General features: G+C 41.0%; 1 protein-coding gene across 2 annotated transcripts; it reads right to left on the bottom strand.

Annotated features, from left to right (window-relative positions):
- Positions 1-1,914: 1,914 nt before the first annotated feature.
- On the bottom strand, positions 1,915-18,452 carry zgc:103559 (Allantoinase, mitochondrial). 2 transcript variants are annotated; one of them, XM_061888081.1, is made up of 11 exons: positions 18,027-18,452; positions 14,896-15,047; positions 8,676-8,790; positions 8,470-8,616; positions 8,365-8,407; positions 4,804-4,897; positions 4,549-4,735; positions 4,354-4,492; positions 4,121-4,293; positions 2,199-2,231; positions 1,915-2,141 (listed from the first exon to the last, which is right to left on the bottom strand). In XM_061888081.1, the coding sequence occupies exons 1-11, from the start codon at positions 18,249-18,251 to the stop codon at positions 1,992-1,994; spliced, it is 1,458 nt and encodes a 485-aa protein (XP_061744065.1). In that variant the 5' UTR covers positions 18,252-18,452; the 3' UTR covers positions 1,915-1,991. The 2 variants fall into 2 exon arrangements, with proteins under 2 accessions (XP_061744065.1, XP_061744067.1); XM_061888083.1 differs by having other exon boundaries at positions 18,045-18,450.
- Between the last annotated feature and the right edge of the window lie 678 nt (positions 18,453-19,130).

Raw genomic sequence — 19,130 nt, 5'->3', positions numbered from 1 at the left:
ATAATAGTGTGAGAGTCCAGTCCATAGTGGATCTAACATAATAGTGAGAGTCCAGTCCATACTGGATCTAACATAATAGTGTCAGAGTCCAGTCCATAGAGGATCTGACATAATAATGTGAGAGTCCAGTCCATAGTGGATCTAACATAATAGTGTGAGAGTCCAGTCCATAGTGGATCTAACATAATAGTGTGAGAGTCCAGTCCATAGTGGATCTAACATAATAGTGTGAGAGTCCAGTCCATAGTGGATCTAACATAATAGTGTGAGAGTCCGGTCCGTAGTGGATTTAACATAATAATGTGAGAGTCCAGTCCATGGTGGATCTAGCATGATAGTGTGAAAGTCCACTCCATAGTGGATCTAACATAATAGTGTGAGAGTCCAGTCCATAGTGGATCTAACATAATAGTCGGAGAAACCAGTCTATAGTGGATCTAACATAATAATGTGAGAGTCCAGTCCATAGTGGATCTGACATAATAATGTGAGAGTCCAGTCCATAGTGGATCTAACATAATAATGTGAGAGTCCAGTCCATAGTGGATCTAACATAAAAAAGTGAGAGTCCAGCCATAGTGGATCTAACATAATAGTGAGAGTCCAGTCCATAGTGGATCTAACATAATTATGTGAGAGTCCAGTCCATAGTGGATCTAACATAATAGTGTGAGAGTCCAGTCCATAGTGGATCCAACATAAAAAAGTGAGAGTCCAGCCATAGTGGATCTAACATAATAGTGAGAGTCCAGTCCATAGTGGATCTAACATAATAGTGTGAGAGTCCAGTCCGTAGTGGATCTAACATAATAGTGCGAGAGTCCAGTCCATAGTGGATCTAACATAATAGTGAGAGTCCAGTCCATAGTGGATCTAACATAATAGTGTGAGAGTCCAGTCCATAGTGGATCTAACATAATAATGTGAGAGTCCAGTCCAGAGTGGATCTAACATAATAGTTAGAGTCCAGTCCATAATGGATCCAACATAATAGTAAGAGTCTAGTCCAAAGTGGATCAATAATAATAGTGTGGAAGTCCAGTCCATAGTTGATCTAACATAATAGTGTGAGAGTCCAGTCCTTAGTGGATCTAACATAATAGTGTGAGAGTCCAGTCCATAGTGGATCTAACATAATAGTGAGAGTCCAGTCCATAATGGATCTAACATAATAGTAAGAGTCTAGTCCAAAGTGGATCAATAATAATAGTGTGAGAGTCCAGTCCATAGTGGATCCAACATAATAGTGTGAGAGTCCAGTCCATAGTGGATCTAACATAATAGTGAGAGTCCAGTCCATAGTGGATCTAACATAATAGTGTGAGAGTCCAGTCCATAGTGGATCTAACATAATAGTGTGAGAGTCCAGTCCATAGTGGACCTAGCATAATAATGTGAGAGTCCAGTCCAGAGTGGATCTAACATAATAGTTAGAGTCCAGTCCATAATGGATCCAACATAATAGTAAGAGTCTAGTCCAAAGTGGATCAATAATAATAGTGTGGAAGTCCAGTCCATAGTTGATCTAACATAATAGTGTGAGAGTCCAGTCCCTAGTGGATCTAACATAATAGTGTGAGAGTCCAGTCCATAGTGGATCTAACATAATAGTGAGAGTCCAGTCCATAATGGATCTAACATAATAGTAAGAGTCTAGTCCAAAGTGGATCAATAATAATAGTGTGAGAGTCCAGTCCATAGTGGATCCAACATAATAGTGTGAGAGTACAGTCCCTAGTAGATCCAACATAATAGTGTGAGAGTCCAGTCCATAGTGGATCTTAAGTGCACAGGTGAGCCAGTTATTATCAAACCTTTTTGTTCTTGTTCATCAACGGGTTTGTTGTTGCACATTTTTTAGGGTATTTTTATCCTGAGAAGTTCTGTATGCCTTGAGCAGGAAATACAACCATGCAGCATTTGATCATCTTTTATTGGAATACACCTTCCCCGCAGTGACTTTGTGCCCAACGACAAAGTCATGCAGCGTCCTACTCTCCTCCTGGACTGGTCCTGGCGGGGATGAGCAGGGTCTTCCCCAGGGTCTCAGGACTGAAGGAGCCTTGGTGATACACCAGCCGTCCCCTCACCACGGTGGACGCCACCACGCCTCGCAGTGTGACGCCCAGGTAAGGAGTTACCTGTGCACACACGCACAATCAGCGCGGGAACAACATTCTCAGCTCTGGGTCCCTTACCTTGTTCTTGTGATGGATGTTCTCTTCTTTGATCTGGAACACAATGTCAGAAGTGGCTGCTTCGGTACATTTCCAAAATGATGCTACACTAGCATTCTAGAAATACTATTACCCCAAAAAATAAAGGTTATAGTAAATAACACAAAGCTGCCATGTCTTTGGTAGCAATAAAGTCAGCATTTATGTACAAACCCCGTTTCCATATGAGTTGGGAAATTGTGTTAAATGTTAATATAAACGGAATACAATAATTTGCAAATCCTTTTCAACCCATATTCAGTTGAATTTGCTACAAAGACAACATATTTCATGTTCAAACTGATAAACTTTTTGTTTTTTTGGCTAATAATCATTAACTTTAAAATTTGATGGCAGCAAGAAATGACAAAGAAGTTGGGAAAGGTGGCAATAAATACTGAGAAAGTTGAGGAATGCTCATCAGACACTTATTTGGAACATCCCACAGGTGTGCAGGCTAATTGGGAACAGGTGGATGCCATGATTGGGTATAAAAACAGCTTCCCAAAAAATGCTCAGTCTTTCACAAGAAAGGATGGGGCGAGGTACACCCCTTTGTCCACAACTGCGTGAGCAAATAGTCAAACAGTTTAAGAACAACGTTTCTCAAAGTGCAATTGCAAGACATTTTGGGATTTCAACAACTACGCTCCATAATATCATTAAAAGGTTCAGAGAATCTGGAGAAATCACTCCACGTAAGCGGCATGGCCGGAAACCAACATTGAATGACCGTGACCTTTGATCCCTCAGACGGCACTGTATCAAAAACCGACATCAATCTCTAAAGGATATCACCACATGGGCTCAGGAACACTTCAGAAAACCACTGTCACTAAATACAGTTCGTCGCTACATCTGTAAGTGCAAGTTAAAGCTCTACTATGCAAAGCGAAAACCATTTATCAACAACATCCAGAAACGCCACCGGCTTCTCTGGGCCCGAGATCATCTAAGATGGACTGATGCAAAGTGGAAAAGTGTTCTGTGGTCTGACGAGTCCACATTTCAAATTGTTTTTGGAAATATTCGACATCGTGTCATCCGGACCAAAGGGGAAGCGAACCATCCAGACTGTTATCGACGCAAAGTTTAAAAGCCAACATCTGTGATGGTATGGGGGTGCATTAGTGCCCAAGGCATGGGTAACTTACACATCTGTGAAGGCACCATTAATGCTGAATGGTACATACAGGTTTTGGAGCAACATATGTTGTCATCCAAGCAACGTTTACATGGACGCCCCTGCTTATTTCAGCAAGACAATGCCAAGCCACGTGTTACAACAGTGTGGCTTCATAAAAAAAAGAGTGCGGGTACTTTCCTGGCCCGCCTGCAGTCCAGACCTGTCTCCCATGGAAAATGTGTGGCGCATTATGAAGCGTAAAATACGACAGCGGAGACCCCGGACTGTTGAACGACTGAAGCTCTACATAAAACAAGAATGGGAAAGAATTCCACTTTCAAAGCTTCAAAAATTAGTTTCCTCAGTTCCCAAACATTAATTGAGTGTTGTTAAAAGAAAAGGTGATGTAACACAGTAATGAACATGCCCTTTCCCAACTACTTTGGCACGTGTTGCAGCCATGAAATTCTAAGTTCATTATTATTTGCAAAAAAAAAATACAGTTTATGAGTTTGAACATCAAATATGTTGTCTTTGTAGCATATTCAACTGAATATGGGTTGAAAAGGATTTGCAAATCATTGTATTCCGTTTATATTTACATCTAACACAATTTCCCAACTCATATGGACACGGGGTTTGTATATAACACAATGCAAACAACCTTCCCTAGTCATGGTGCAAAACAAAAGCACCAATATTGTTGTTTTGTATACTTTGAAGTGAAAAGTACACCAATATTGTTGTTTTGTGTCCTTTGAAGGCTCCAAGTACCAACCTGAAAGTCCCTCTCGGGGTCCCAGACCACCAGGTCTGCATCATAGCCAGGTTCCAGGCTCCCCTTCAGGTGGCCCAGACCGCAGAGCTGGGCCGTGTTCCGGCATAGGAGGCGGACCACGTCGGCCAGCTGAAAACCTCTCGGCGAGGCCGAAGTCCAGAACAAAGGCAGGCCTGGAAAAGAACAGAGGTTTCCCCTCCATGTTGTCCCAAGACTTCAGGCGGTCTTCTCACCGAACTGCAGAGACGAGATTCCCCCCCAGGCCTGACTGAAGTCTCCAGAGTCCAGCTTCTTCAGGTCTGGTGTGCAGGGGGAGTGGTCTGACACCACCATGTCGATCTGGCCGCCTTTCAGCGCCGCCCACAACTCCTCCTGGGGGTCAAAGTGGTCAGCAGGTGGCCCCCATGCCCCGCCCCCAGTCAGTGTACCTGGTTCTGGGCTCCTCTGATGGGGGGGCAGCACTTGAACTGCGTGGCCCCGGCAGGTATGTCCTCGGCCTTCAGGCTCAGGTAGTGGTGGGTGGTCTCCACCGTCAGCGGGGCGCCGGCCTGCCTGGCCTCCTGGATGAGGGCCAGGGGCCGAGCGGAGGACAGGTGGACGATGTGGCAGCGCACCCTAAGGGGGGCGGGGCCAAGAGGGACGCTACAGCGGCTGCTGGTTGTCACGGCGACGGAGATGCTCACCTGTACTCCAGGCAGAGTTGAGTGACGGTGCGGACCGCCTCCACCTCCATCTGGTCTGGTCTGGACTGCAGGAAGGTGTGGTAGTCCTTGGGGTCTGGGGGCACACGGGAGAGGGACACTTTGGCGGCCGGTTGCCATGGCGATTGTCTTGATTGACGGCTGGTCCTTTCTCCCGTATGAAAGGGGCGTGGCCAAATGTCCAGTCGCCAAGGTGAAACATGGCTGACAGGTTGAAGGTCACACCTGACTACCGCTGCTAAGTGTGACCTTCAGAGAGGTCACTATCAACATGGCTGACAGGTTGAAGGTCACACCTGACTACAGCTCCTTAGTGTGACCTTCAGAGAGGTCACTATCAACATGGCTGACAGGTTGAAGGTCACACCTGACTACAGCTCCTTAGTGTGACCTTCAGAGAGGTCACTATCAACATGGCTGACAGGTTGAAGGTCACACCTGACTACAGCTCCTTAGTGTGACCTTCAAAGAGGTCACTATCAACATGGCTGACAGGTTGAAGGTCACACCTGACTACAGCTCCTTAGTGTGACTTTCAGAGAGGTCATTATCAACATGGCTGACAGGTTGAAGGTCACACCTGACTACAGCTCCTTAGTGTGACCTTCAAAGAGGTCACTATCAACATGGCTGACAGGTTGAAGGTCACACCTGACTACAGCTCCTTAGTGTGACCTTCAAAGAGGTCACTATCGCCCTGGCTGACAGGTTGAAGGTCACACCTGACTACAGCTCCTTAGTGTGACCTTCAAAGAGGTCACTATCGCCATGGCTGACAGGTTGAAGGTCACACCTGACTACAGCTCCTTAGTGTGACCTTCAAAGATGTCACTATCAACATGGCAGACAGGTTGAAGGTCACACCTGACTACAGCTCCTTAGTGGTACCTTCAGAGAGGTCATTATCAACATGGCTGACAGGTTGAAGGTCACACCTGACTACAGCTCCTTAGTGTGACCTTCAGAGAGGTCATTATCAACATGGCTGACAGGTTGAAGGTCACACCTGACTACAGCTCCTTAGTGTGACCTTCAGAGAGGTCATTATCAACATGCTTGACAGGTTGAAGGTCACACCTGACTACAGCTCCTTAGTGTGACCTTCAAAGATGTCACTATCAACATGGCTGACAGGTTGAAGGTCACGCCTGACTACAGCTCCTTAGTGTGACCTTCAAAGATGTCACTATCAACATGGCAGACAGGTTGAAGGTCACACCTGACTACAGCTCCTTAGTGTGACCTTCAAAGAGGTCACTATCAACATGGCTGACAGGTTGAAGGTCACGCCTGACTACAGCTCCTTAGTGTGACCTTCAGAGATGTCACTATCAACATGGCTGACAGGTTGAAGGTCACGCCTGACTACAGCTCCTTAGTGTGACCTTCAAAGATGTCACTATCAACATGGCTGACAGGTTGAAGGTCACACCTGACTACAGCTCCTTAGTGTGACCTTCAAAGATGTCACTAGCAACATGGCTGACAGGTTGAAGGTCACGCCTGACTACAGCTCCTTAGTGTGACCTTCAAAGAGGTCACTATCAACATGGCTGACAGGTTGAAGGTCACACCTGACTACAGCTCCTTAGTGTGACCTTCAAAGATGTCACTAGCAACATGGCTGACAGGTTGAAGGTCACACCTGACTACAGCTCCTTAGTGGTACCTTCAGAGAGGTCATTATCAACATGGCTGACAGGTTGAAGGTCACACCTGACTACAGCTCCTTAGTGTGACCTTCAGAGAGGTCACTATCAACATGGCTGTGGCGGCCTTGTGCTTTTTCTATGGCTTTTTGTGTCTTTTAAACAACAAGTTTGACTTTTTCTGTGGCTTTTTGTGTCCTTTAAACAGCAAGTTTGACTTTTTCTTTGGCTTTTTGTGTCCTTTTAACAGAAAGTTGGACTTTTTCTTTAGTGTTTTCTGTTTTTTAAACAGCAAGTTTGACGTTTTCTTTGGCTTTTTGTGTCCTTTAAACAGCAAGTTTGATTTTTTCTTTGACTTTTTGTGTCTTTTAAACATCCAGTCTGACTTTTTCTTTAGCTTTTTGTGTCCTTTAAACAGCAAGTTTGACTTTTTCTTTGGCTTTTTGTGTCCCTTTAAACAGCAAGTTTGACTTTTTTTTGGCTTTTTGTGTCCTTTTAAACAGCAAGTTTGACTTTTTCTTTGGCTTTTTGTGTCCTTTAAAACAGCAAGTTGGACTTTCTTTAGGGGGGCTTTTTGTGTCTTTTAAACATTCAGTTTGACTTTTTCTTTGACTTTTTGTGTCTTTTAAACATCCAGTCTGACTTTTTCTTTGGCTTTTTGTGTCCTTTAAACAGCAAGTTTGACTTTTTCTTTGTCTTTTTGTGTCCTTTAAACAGCAAGTTTTACTTTTTCTTTGGCTTTTTGTGTCCTTTTAACAGAAAGTTGGACTTTTTCTTTAGTGTTTTCTGTCTTTTAAACAGCAAGTTTGACTTTTTCTTTGGCTTTTTGTGTCCTTTAAAACAGCAAGTTTGACTTTTTCTTTGGCCTTTTGTGTCCTTTAAACAGCAAGTTTGACTTTTTCTTTGGCTTTTTGTTTCCTTTAAACAGCAAGTTTGACTTTTTCTTTGGCTTTCTGTGTCCTTTAAACAGCAAGTTTGACTTTTTCTTTGGCTTTCTGTGTCCTTAAAACAACAAGTTTGACTTTTTCTTTGGCTTTTTGTGTCCTTTTAAACAGCAAGTTTGACTTTTTCTTTGACTTTTTGTGTCTTTTAAACATTGAGTTTTACTTTTTCTTTGGCTTTTTGTGTCCTTTAAACAGCAAGTTTGACTTTTTCTTTGGCTTTTTGTGTTCTTTTAAACAGCAAGTTTGATTTTTTCTTTGGCTTTTTGTGTCCTTTTAACAGAAAGTCTAACTTTTTCTTTAGTGTTTTCTGTCTTTTAAACAGCAAGTTTGACATTTTCTTTGGCTTGTTGTGTCCTTTAAAAAAGCAAGTTTGACTTTTTCCTTGGCTTTTTGTGTCCTTTAAACAGAAAGTTGGACTTTTTCTTTAGCGTTTTCTGTCTTTTAAACAGCAAGTTTGACTTTTTCTTTGGCTTTTTGTGTCCTTTAAACAGCAACGTTTACGTTTTCTTTGACTTGTTGTCTTTTGAACAACCAGTTTTGCTTTTTCTTTGCACTTTTGTGTCTTTTTGACTGCAGGTTATCCTTTTTCTTTCACATTGTGTACCTATTTTGGACCAGTTGGCTTCCTTTTGAGTTTTACTCTCTTTTATACGTCCAGCTTTTTTCTGTCTGTTAGAGCAGCAGTTTTGCATTTTCGACACTATTTTGGTGTTGTCACGTACAAGCCCAGTTCATCAGCATCAAAGCAATGTTTTCTTTTTCTTTGGCTTTTTTGGTCCACCATTATGATGATGTCACCTAAGACTTCAGTTCAAATTCATTTTTTAGCCTGTAATCGTCTCAGCATCTTAAATCCATAAAATGTGTCAAAGTGACCCATAAAGGTTTTAAGTGAGCCTTGATGGAAAAGACTGGAGGTCAGCAAAAAGCAGTAAGTGGACGACATTTACCGCCGTGGTCACTTGTTGGTTGAACTTCCTGCTCGGCGTGGAACTAAAAGAAAGGAAGAATATTTCACTTTGCTGGGATGCCACAGGAGGCGTGTCCTGTCTCACCAGCAGCACGCTTCCTGTGCCTTGCAGCTGCTTCATGGCGGCGTGCAGGTCACACTCGCCCACGTGGGGGAACTCGTCCACGCCGCTGTGGATGAGGAAGCACTTGAAGCCGGCCACGCCCGCCCGGATCATGGGCTGCAGCTCCAGCTGTGGGAAATGTTTGTCACTTTTTGGCGCGTCCAAGAGAGCGTTTGGTGAGGCCGCACCTGGTTGTCGGGAAGCACGCCGCCCCAGAAGGCCGTGTCCACGAAACACTTCCCTGTCGCCTCTCGCAGCTTCAAGTGGAAGTGAGCCAGCGTGGTGGTGGGGGGGATGCTGTTCCTGAGACACACAGAGAGGAGTCAGTCTCACGCACACAGCTGGGACATCCAGGAGACACGGCAGGACAAAGAAAAGGCAAAACTGGCGGTCCAAAAGATGCAAAAAGCCAAAGAAAAAGCAGAGATTGCTTTCTAAAAGACACGAAAAGACCAAAAAAAGAGGAACCTTCAGTCCAAAAGACACAAAAAGCCAAATAAAAAGCAAATATTGCTGTCCAAAAGACACAACAAAAACAAAAAAAAACATAACTTGCAGTCCAAAAGACAAAAAAGGCCAAAGAAAAGGCAAATCTGGCAGTACAAAAGAAAAGAAAAGCCAAAAACAAAACAAAACTGGCAGTTCAAAAGACATAATAAACAAATAAAAGTTAAACTGTTGGAACCAAAAATACATGAAGCCAAAAAAAAGCATAAATTGAGGACCGAAAAACACAAAAAGACAAAAATAAAACCCAACTTGCAGTCCAAAAATACAAAAAGACAAAATAAAAGCAAAAGTGATGGTCCAAAAGACGCAAAAAGCCAAAGAAAAAGCAAGGAATTCTGTCTAAAAGACACAAAAAGACCAAAAAAAGCATTTCTTGCAGTCCAAAAGACAAAAAAACCATAGAATAAGCAAAGATTGCTGTTCAAAAGACACGAAAAGACCAAAAAAAAGCGGAACCTGCAGTCCAAAAGACACAAAAAGCCAATTAAAAAGCAAATATTGCTGTCCAAAAGACACAACAAAAACGAAAAAAACATAACTTGCAGTCCAAAAGACACAAAAAGCCACAGAAAAAGCAAATCTGGCAGTACAAAAGAAACGAAAAGCCAAAAAAAAAAAAGCGAAGCTGGCGGTTCAAAAAACATAAAAACCAAATAAAGGTTAAACTGTCAGAACCAAAAATACATAAAGCCAAAGAAAAAGCATAAATTGAGGACCAAAAAACACAAAAAGACAAAAAGAAAACCCAACTTGCAGTCCAAAAATACAAAAGCCAAAATAAAAGCAAAACTGATGGTCCAAAAGACACAAAAAGCCAAAGAAAAAGCAAGGAATGCTGTCTAAAAGACACAAAAAGACCAAAAAAAAGCATGTCTTGCAGTCCAAAAGACACAAAAAGACAAAAATGAAGCGGAACCTGCAGTCCAAAAGACACAAAAAGCCAATTAAAAAGCAAATATTGCTGTCCAAAAGACACAACAAAAACAAAAAAAACATAACTTGCATTCCAAAAGACACAAAAAGCCAAAGAAAAAACAAATCTGGCAGTACAAAAGAAACGAAAAGCCCCCCCCCCCCAAAAAAGCGCAACTGGCGGTTCAAAAGACATAAAAACCAAATAAAAGTTAAACTGTCAGAACCAAAAATACATAAAGCCAAAGAAAAAGCATAAATTGAGGACCAAAAAACACAAAAAGACAAAAAAAGAACCTAACTTGTAGACCAAAAATACAAAAAAACTAAATAAAAGCAAAACTGATGGTCCAAAAGACACAAAAAGCCAAAGAAAAAGCAAGGAATGCTGTCTAAAAGACACACAAAGACCAAAAAAAAGCATATCTTGCAGTCCAAAAGACACAAAAAGCCAAACAAAAAGCAAAGATTGATGTCCAAAAGACACAAAAAGACCAAAAAAAAACGGAACCTGCAGTCCAAAAGACACAAAAAGCCAATTAAAAAGCAAATATTGCTGTCCAAAAGACACAACAAAAACGAAAAAAACATAACTTGCAGTCCAAAAGACACAAAAAGCCACAGAAAAAGCAAATCTGGCAGTACAAAAGAAAAGAAAAGCCAAAAACAAAAAAGCGAAGCTGGCGGTTCAAAAGACATAAAAACCAAATAAAAGTTAAACTGTCAGAACCAAAAATACATAAAGCCAAAGAAAAAGCATAAATTGAGGACCAAAAAACACAAAAAGACAAAAAGAAAACCCAACTTGCAGTCCAAAAATACAAAAGCCAAAATAAAAGCAAAACTGATGGTCCAAAAGACACAAAAAGCCAAAGAAAAAGCAAGGAATGCTGTCTAAAAGACACAAAAAGACCAAAAAAAAGCATGTCTTGCAGTCCAAAAGACACAAAAAACCAAAGAAAAAGCAAAGATTGCTGTTCAAAAGTCACGAAAAGACAAAAAAAAAAGCGGAACCTGCAGTCCAAAAGACACAAAAAGCCAATTAAAAAGCAAATATTGCTGTCCAAAAGACACAACAAAAACAAAAAAAACATAACTTGCATTCCAAAAGACACAAAAAGCCAAAGAAAAAGCAAATCTGGCAGTACAAAAGAAACGAAAAGCCCCCCCCCCCAAAAAAGCGAAACTGGCGGTTCAAAAGACATAAAAACCAAATAAAAGTTAAACTGTCAGAACCAAAAATACATAAAGCCATAGAAAAAGCATAAATTGAGGACCAAAAAACACAAAAAGACAAAAAAAGAACCTAACTTGTAGACCAAAAATACAAAAAAACTAAATAAAAGCAAAACTGATGGTCCAAAAGACACAAAAAGCCAAAGAAAAAGCAAGGAATGCTGTCTAAAAGACACACAAAGACCAAAAAAAAGCATATCTTGCAGTCCAAAAGACACAAAAAGCCAAACAAAAAGCAAAGATTGATGTCCAAAAGACACAAAAAGACCAAAAAAAAACGGAACCTGCAGTCCAAAAGACACAAAAAGCCAATTAAAAAGCAAATATTGCTGTCCAAAAGACACAACAAAAACGAAAAAAACATAACTTGCAGTCCAAAAGACACAAAAAGCCAAAGAAAAAGCAAATTTGGCAGTAGAAAAGAAACGAAAAGCCCAAAAAAAAAAAGCGAAGCTGGCGGTTCAAAAGACATAAAAACCAAATAAAGGTTAAACTGTCAGAACCAAAAATACATAAAGCCAAAGAAAAAGCATAAATTGAGGACCAAAAAATACAAAAAGACAAAAAGAAAATCCAACTTGCAGTCCAAAAATACAAAAAGACAAAATAAAAGCAAAACCGATGGTCCAAAAGACACAAAAAGCCAAAAAAAAAGCAAGGAATGCTGTCTAAGACACAAAAAGACCAAAAAAAGCATGTCTTGCAGTCCAAAAGACACAAAAAGCCAAAGAAAAAGCAAAGATTGCTGTCCAAAAGACACAAAAAGCCAATTAAAAAGCAAATATTGCTGTCCAAAAGACACAAAAAAACCATAACTTGCTGTCCAAAAGACACAATAAGCCAAAGAAAAAGCAAATCTGGCAGTACAAAAGAAACGAAAAGCCCAAAAAAAAAAAAAAGCGAAACTGGCGGTTCAAAAGACATAAAAACCAAATAAAAGTTAAACTGTCAGAACCAAAAATACATAAAGCCAAAGGAAAAGCAAAAATTGAGGACCAGAAAACACATAAAGACAAAAAGAAAACCCAACTTGCAGTCCAAAAATACAAAAAGCCCAAATAAAAGCAAAACTGATGGTCCAAAAGACACAAAAAGCCAAAGAAAAAGCAAAGCTTGCTGTCCAAAAGAAACATAAAGCCAAAGAAAAGTTAAACTGTTGGGACCAAATATACATAAAGCCAAAAAAAAAGCAAATCTGGGAGTCCAAAAGAAATATTAACCAAATAAAAGTTAAACTGTTGGCACCAAAAATACATAAAGCCAAAGAAAAAGCAAAACTAGCAGTTCAAAAGACACAAAAAACAAAGAAAAAGTTAAACTGTTGGTACCTAAAATACATAAAGCCAAATAAAAAGCATCAATGAAGGACCAAAAAACACAAAAAGACAAGAAAAACAATATCAACTTGCAGTCCAAAAGACACAAGAAGCCAAAGAAAAAGCAAATCTGGCAGTACAAAAAAACAAGAAACCAAAGAAAAAGCAAAACTGGTGGTTCAAAAGAAATAAAAACCAAACAAAAAGTTCAACTGTTGGTACCAAAAATACATAAAGCCCTAGAAAAAAACATAAATTGAGGACCAAAGAACACAGAAAGTAAAAAAAAAACCCAACTTGCAGTCCAAAAGGTACAAAAAGCCAAAATAAAAGCAAAACTGGCAGTCCAAAAGACACAAAAAGCCAAAGAAAAAGCAAAGATTGTGTCCAAAAGAAACATAAAGCCAAAAAAAAGTTAACTGTTGGCACCAAAAATACATAAAGCCAAAGAAAAAGCAAAACTAGCGGTTCAAAAGACACAAAAAACAAAGAAAAAGTTCATCTGTTTGTACCTAAAATACATAAAGCCAAAGAAAAAGCATCAATTAAGGACCAAAACACACAAGAAGACAAGAAAAACAAAACAACTTGCAGTCCAAAAGATACAAGAAGCCAAAGAAAAAGCAAAACTGGTGATTCAAAAGACATAAAAACCAAAGGAAAATGTAAACTGTTGGTATCAAAAATACATGAAGCCAAAGAAAAAGCATTAATTCAGGACCACAAAAAACTCATTAGAAACCTAACTTGCAGTCCAAACAATACAAAAAGTCAAAATAAAAGCAAAACTCGCGGTCCAAAAGACACAAAAAGCCAAAGAAAAAGCAAAGATTGCTCTCCAAAAGACAAAAAACGAACAAAAAAAAACATACCTTGCAGTCCAAAAGACACAAACGGCCAAAGAAAAAGCAAAACTTTCGGTTCAAAAGACATAAAAACCAAAGAAAAAGTTAAACTGTTGGTACCAAAAACACAAAAAGCCAAAGAAAAAGCAAAACTGTCGGTTCAAAAGACATAAAAACCAAAGAAAAAGTTAAACTGTTGGTACCAAAAATACATAAAGCCAAAGAAAAAGCATAAATTCATGACCAAAAAAACACAAAAAGTGAAAAAAAAAAAAATAAAACACACAACTTGCAGTCCAAAAGCCAAAATAAAAGCAAAACTTGCGGTCCAAAAGACACAAAAAGCCAAAGAAAAAGCAAAGATTGCTCTCCAAAATACAAAAAAAAAAACGAACAAAAAAAACATACCTTGCAGTCCAAAAGACACAAAAAGCCAAAGAAAAAGAAAAACTGTCGGTTCAAAAGACATAAAAACCAAAGAAAAAGTTAAACTGTTGGTACCAAAAATACATAAAGCCAAAGAAAAAGCATAAATTCATGACCGAAAAAACAAAAAGTAAAAAAAAAAAAAAAACACAACTTGCAGTCCAAAAGCCAAAATAAAAGCAAAACTTGCGGTCCAAAAGACACAAAAAGCCAAAGAAAAAGCAAAGATTGCATTCCAAAAGACAAAAAATGAACAGAAAAAAACATACCTTGCAGTCCAAAAGACACAAAAAGCCAAAGAAAAAGCAAAACTGTCGGTTCAAAAAACATAAAAACCAAAGAAAAAGTTAAACTGTTGGTACCAAAAATACATAAAGCCAAAGAAAAAGCATAAATTGCTCTCCAAAAGACAAAAAACGAACAAAAAAAAACATACCTTGCAGTCCAAAAGACACAAAAAGACAAAGAAAAAGCAAAACTGTCGGTTCAAAAGACATAAAAACCAAACAAAAAGTTAAACTGTTGGTACCAAAAATACAAAAAGCCAAAGAAAAAGCAAAACTGTCGGTTCAAAAGACATAAAAAACAAAGAAAAAGTTAAACTGTTGGTACCAAAAATACATAAAGCCAAAGAAAAAGCATAAAATCATGACCAAAGAAACACAAAAAGTGAAAAAAACAAACAAAACACAACTTGCAGTCCAAAAGCACAAATAAAAGCAAAACTGGCGGTCCAAAAGACACAAAAATCCAAAGACAAAGCAAAGTCTACAACCACATAAGTGACTTATATTTATGTAGCACTTTTCTCTAGTGACTGAAAGGGCTTTACATAGTGAAAGCCATCACCTCAACAGTGTGGGTGGGACTGGGGGCAGGCGTCTTGCCCCAGGACACAGCGGCAGACGGGGATCGAACTCAGAAACCTTAAGTTGCTGGCATGGCCAGAACTGGTGGTCCAAAAAGCCAAAGAAAAAGCACTGTCTGAGGTCTAAAACCCATAATGGCCAAAGACCGCAGTCTCCTGTGGACTCCCCTTAGTCCGGTACGATGACCCTGACCTGGTTTCTAAAACTTCCCCCAAAGTGTTTACCCTCCCCCCTGGGTCCAGGAGGACCGGGTCCAGGAGGTTACTGACCGTGTGGGGACCGGGACCAACTTACAGCGGCATGTCCACCAAGGTCGTCACGCCTCCTGCCGCCGCCGCCTTGGTGGCGCTCCAGAAACCCTCCCAGGACGTGCGGCCGGGTTCGTTGACGTGAACGTGAGAGTCCACGATCCCTGGCATCACCACGCGGTCTCCCACGTCCCACACCTGCGGAAATACTTTTTACACACATGCGCTACCAAATGCCGGTACCTCAGACTTGATACCGGTACCTCGGACTTGATAGCGGTACCTCAACAGCACCAACTTCAGGAACATTAGTGCGGTGATAAATATGAACTGTGCTGTCCGAGTACAGTTCAGGGAGTCGCTGAATTAGTTATGTTGCGCCCTACAAAGTATTAATACTGTAAGTATGGTGCTTATTATTACGCAGCAGCTAGTTGATCCTCGCGTTCATCTTAGTTTTCGTTGCCGAATTTGGAGGTGTTGAAATCGCCATGCAAAATCGCAAATGCTAACACTAGCCTGCCTATGGCAAATCCAATGTAAATTAGCATCGAGCTAACGCATTACGTCGGAGCATTTTCTACCATGCATACTTTGCTGTGTTGGTGTAGAACAAAAAATTTTGGCGCACGCACTATATTGCCAAAAGTATTTGGCCACCCATCCAAAGGCTCCGAACCAGGGGTCTTAATCACTTGGCCCGGCCCCAGGTGCATAAAATCAAGCAATAAGGCATGGGGACTGAATGGGCCGCTTTCAGTGATTTCCAGTCATAGGATGTCACCTGTGCAACAAGTCCAGTCCTGAAATTTCCTCGTTCCTAAATATTCCGGCTTCATTATAAGAAAAGGGAAGAATTTGGGAACAACAGCAACTCAGCCGCCAAGTGGTAGGCCAGGTAAACTGACAGAGAGGGGTCAGCGGATGCTGAAGCCAAGTCAGTTGCTACAGAGCTCCAAGCTTAATGTGATCTTCCAATTAGCCCACGTACAGTACGCAGAGAGCTTCATGGAATGGGTTTCCATGGCCGAGCGGCTGAGTCTAAGCCATACATCACCAAAGCGTGGGATGCATTGGAGTAAAGCACGTCGCCGCCTGGACTCTAGAGCAGTGGAGACGCCTTCTCTGGTGAGATAAATCACGCTTTTGCATCTGGCAATCTGATGGACCAGTCTGGGTTTGGAGGTTGCCAGGAGAACGCTACATTTCGGAGTGTGAAATTTGGTGGAGGAGGAATTATGGTGCGGGGTTGGTTTTTCCAGAGTTAGTTCCAGTGAAAGGAACTTTGAATGCTCTAGGATACCATAACATTTTGGACAATTTCCATGCTCCCAGCCTTGTGGGAACAGTTTGGAGCGGGGTCCCTTCCTCCTCCAACATGACTCTGCACCAGTGCACAAAGCAAGGTCCATGACAGAGTCTGGTGTGGATGAACTTGACTGGCCTGCACAGAGTCCTGACCGGTTCAGGCCTGTGTGTATATATATATATATATATATATATATATATGGACAATATGATTTGCCTGAGTGGCTAGGAGACACCAAGAGTAACAAGCGGTAGAAACAAAAATAAAAACTTGGGACTTCCGGCGGGCCGGATATTGGACACTGGCGTGCCGTATCCGGTCCGCGGGCCGTAGTTTGGGTACCCCCGGTGTAGAATATTGCAAGGTTACTCAGAGGGAGTTTGTCAGTGCTGATTGCTCCTGTGAGCCGGTGTTTAGTCTGAAACCGCCCGTGCATCAGATTTGGTCGGCGCCTAGCCAAGTACCGAATCCGGTACACAGTCCCTATCAAGAAGACTTAAGACCATGTTTGGACAGAGGTGGGTAGAGTAGCCAGTAATTGTACTCAAGTAAGAGTACAGTTACTTTAGAGATTTATTACTCAAGTAAAAGTAATGAGTAGTCACCCAAATATTTACTTGAGTAAAAGTAAAAAGTATGTTGTGAAAAAACTACTCAAGTACTGAGTAACTGATGAGTAACCTGACTACGGCAACAAATAATGCACAAAAACATAAAAAATAGAAATGAGCAAATTCAGAGCCAGGAATATCTCTTAAGCAACTAAAACAATAATATATATTAAATAATAGTATATTAAAATACAATTTAAAAAATGGCACATTGAGGCACAATAACTTAACAGCACCATAGGCTCAGTAGGCATTGATTGATTTGATTGATTGATTGATTGATTGATTAAAAATTATATTAGTAGATTGCACAGTACAGTACATATTCCCTACAATTGACCACTAAATGGTAACACCCCAATAAGTTTTTCAACATTAATCAATTACTTAGTAAATGACCAAGTCAAGGTGATCTACCTCATATATACATATATACATACATACACATATCATATATATATATACATACATACATTTATATATACAGTATATAATTTATATTTATTTATTTTGCTGTTTTTGTTGACATGTTAAAGGTGTTTTAATGAATATACATGCATGTTTAACACATAGATTCCTATCTTTCATGAAGACAAGAATATAAGTTGGTGTATTACCTGATTCTGATGACTTGCATTGATTGGAATCAGACGTCCACGTTTTCAAATGGAGGAGAAAAAAAAAGTTCCTCTTTTCTGTCTAATACCACATGAAAGTCGTTGGTTTTTGGCATCTTATTTGTCCAGCTTCCATATTAGTTTTTGTACACTTTACAAGAAATACATTGGCGGCAAACACCGTAGCTTGCTAGCTTGTTTGCGCTGGCTTTCGGAGACTCTTATTTTGTTAACGCAGGCGCGATGGGGCGGCGCTTTTATTGTGAAGACAGGAACTGTGCGATCAGTCTTTAGGCTTTTGACGGGAGGTCCGGTTGAAATAAAAAGTGTCTTTTTTCCTTTACACTTTTGATTGATTGATTGAAATTTTTATTATTAGATTGCACAGTACAGTACATATTCCGTACGAATAAGTTTGTCAACATGTTTATGTCGGGTTTTACGTATCACGGTCATGTGACCGCCTGGCTCTGTCTGATTGGTCCAACGTCACCAGTGACTGCATGTGATTGGTGAAACGCAGACATACGTTGATTCTACTTTGAAGCTCTGTCATAACCAAAACAAACATTAATAGATCGATAAAAATAAAAAGTAGCGAGTAAATGTAACGGAGTAAATGTAGCGTGTTACTACCCACCTCTGTGTGTGGAGTTACCTCAGACACGGCGTCCTGGGACGTCTCCCCGTCTGGAAGCACCTGGTGGATTTTGCCATCCTTGATCAGGATGACTGCGGGTCGGACTTGTCCCGACAGAACCACCCTGGTGCTCCTCACAGCCACCAGTGTAGATCCTGGCTCCATGTCTGCCTCGGCGCTCAGGGAGTGTCTCTGGAACTGGAGCGCCCTTGAGCCTGAAGACATTGTTGACTTTTTATGTCACATGATCCATGTTGACATGACCCTTCTTGTAGTCACATGGAGACTTGGAAATATGCTTTCCGCACATTTTGCTGTGGTACTTTTACACTTTGAGACGTTGCATTCAGTGAAAAACTTTTTTGACAAGCTGAGTCCTTTTAGAAACCACAGAACAAACGTCAACAAAGAAACAAGTCTTCCTGAGCTCAATAATGCCGAATCGCTTCTTTCTCTACTGTGGTAGTGGCACGAAGGCGCCATCTAGTGGTAGGCAGGCTACATTTAGTGGCACACAGGCTCCATCTAGTGGTAGGCAGGCTACATTTAGTGGCACGCAGGCGCCATCTAGTGGTAGGCAGGCTACATTTAGTGGCACACAGGCTCCATTTAGTGGTAGGCAGGCTACATTTAGTGGCACACAGGCTCCATCTAGTGGTAGGCAGGCTACATTTAGTGGTACACAGGCTCCATCTAGTGGTAGGCAGGCTACATTTAGTGGCACACAGGCTCCATCTAGTGGTAGGCAGGCTACATTTAGTGGTACACAGGCTCCATCTAGTGGTAGGCAGGCTACATTTAGTGGTACACAGGCTCCATCTAGTGGTAGGCAGGCTACATTTAGTGGTACACAGGCTCCATCTAGTGGTAGGCAGGCTACATTTAGTGGTACACAGGCTCCATCTAGTGGTAGGCAGGCTACATTTAGTGGCACACAGGCTCCATCTAGTGGTAGGCAGGCTACATTTAGTGGTACACAGGCTCCATCTAGTGGTAGGCAGGCTACATTTAGTGGTACACAGGCTCCATCTAGTGGTAGGCAGGCTACATTTAGTGGTACACAGGCTCCATCTAGTGGTAGGCAGGCTACATTTAGTGGTACAC

The sequence above is a fragment of the Nerophis ophidion genome, linkage group LG26 (genome assembly GCF_033978795.1).
Source record: "Nerophis ophidion isolate RoL-2023_Sa linkage group LG26, RoL_Noph_v1.0, whole genome shotgun sequence".
Taxonomy (NCBI): Eukaryota; Metazoa; Chordata; class Actinopteri; order Syngnathiformes; family Syngnathidae; genus Nerophis; species Nerophis ophidion.
The sequence above is the reverse complement of the archived record's forward strand: the minus strand, read 5'-3'. Positions and strand labels throughout refer to the sequence as shown.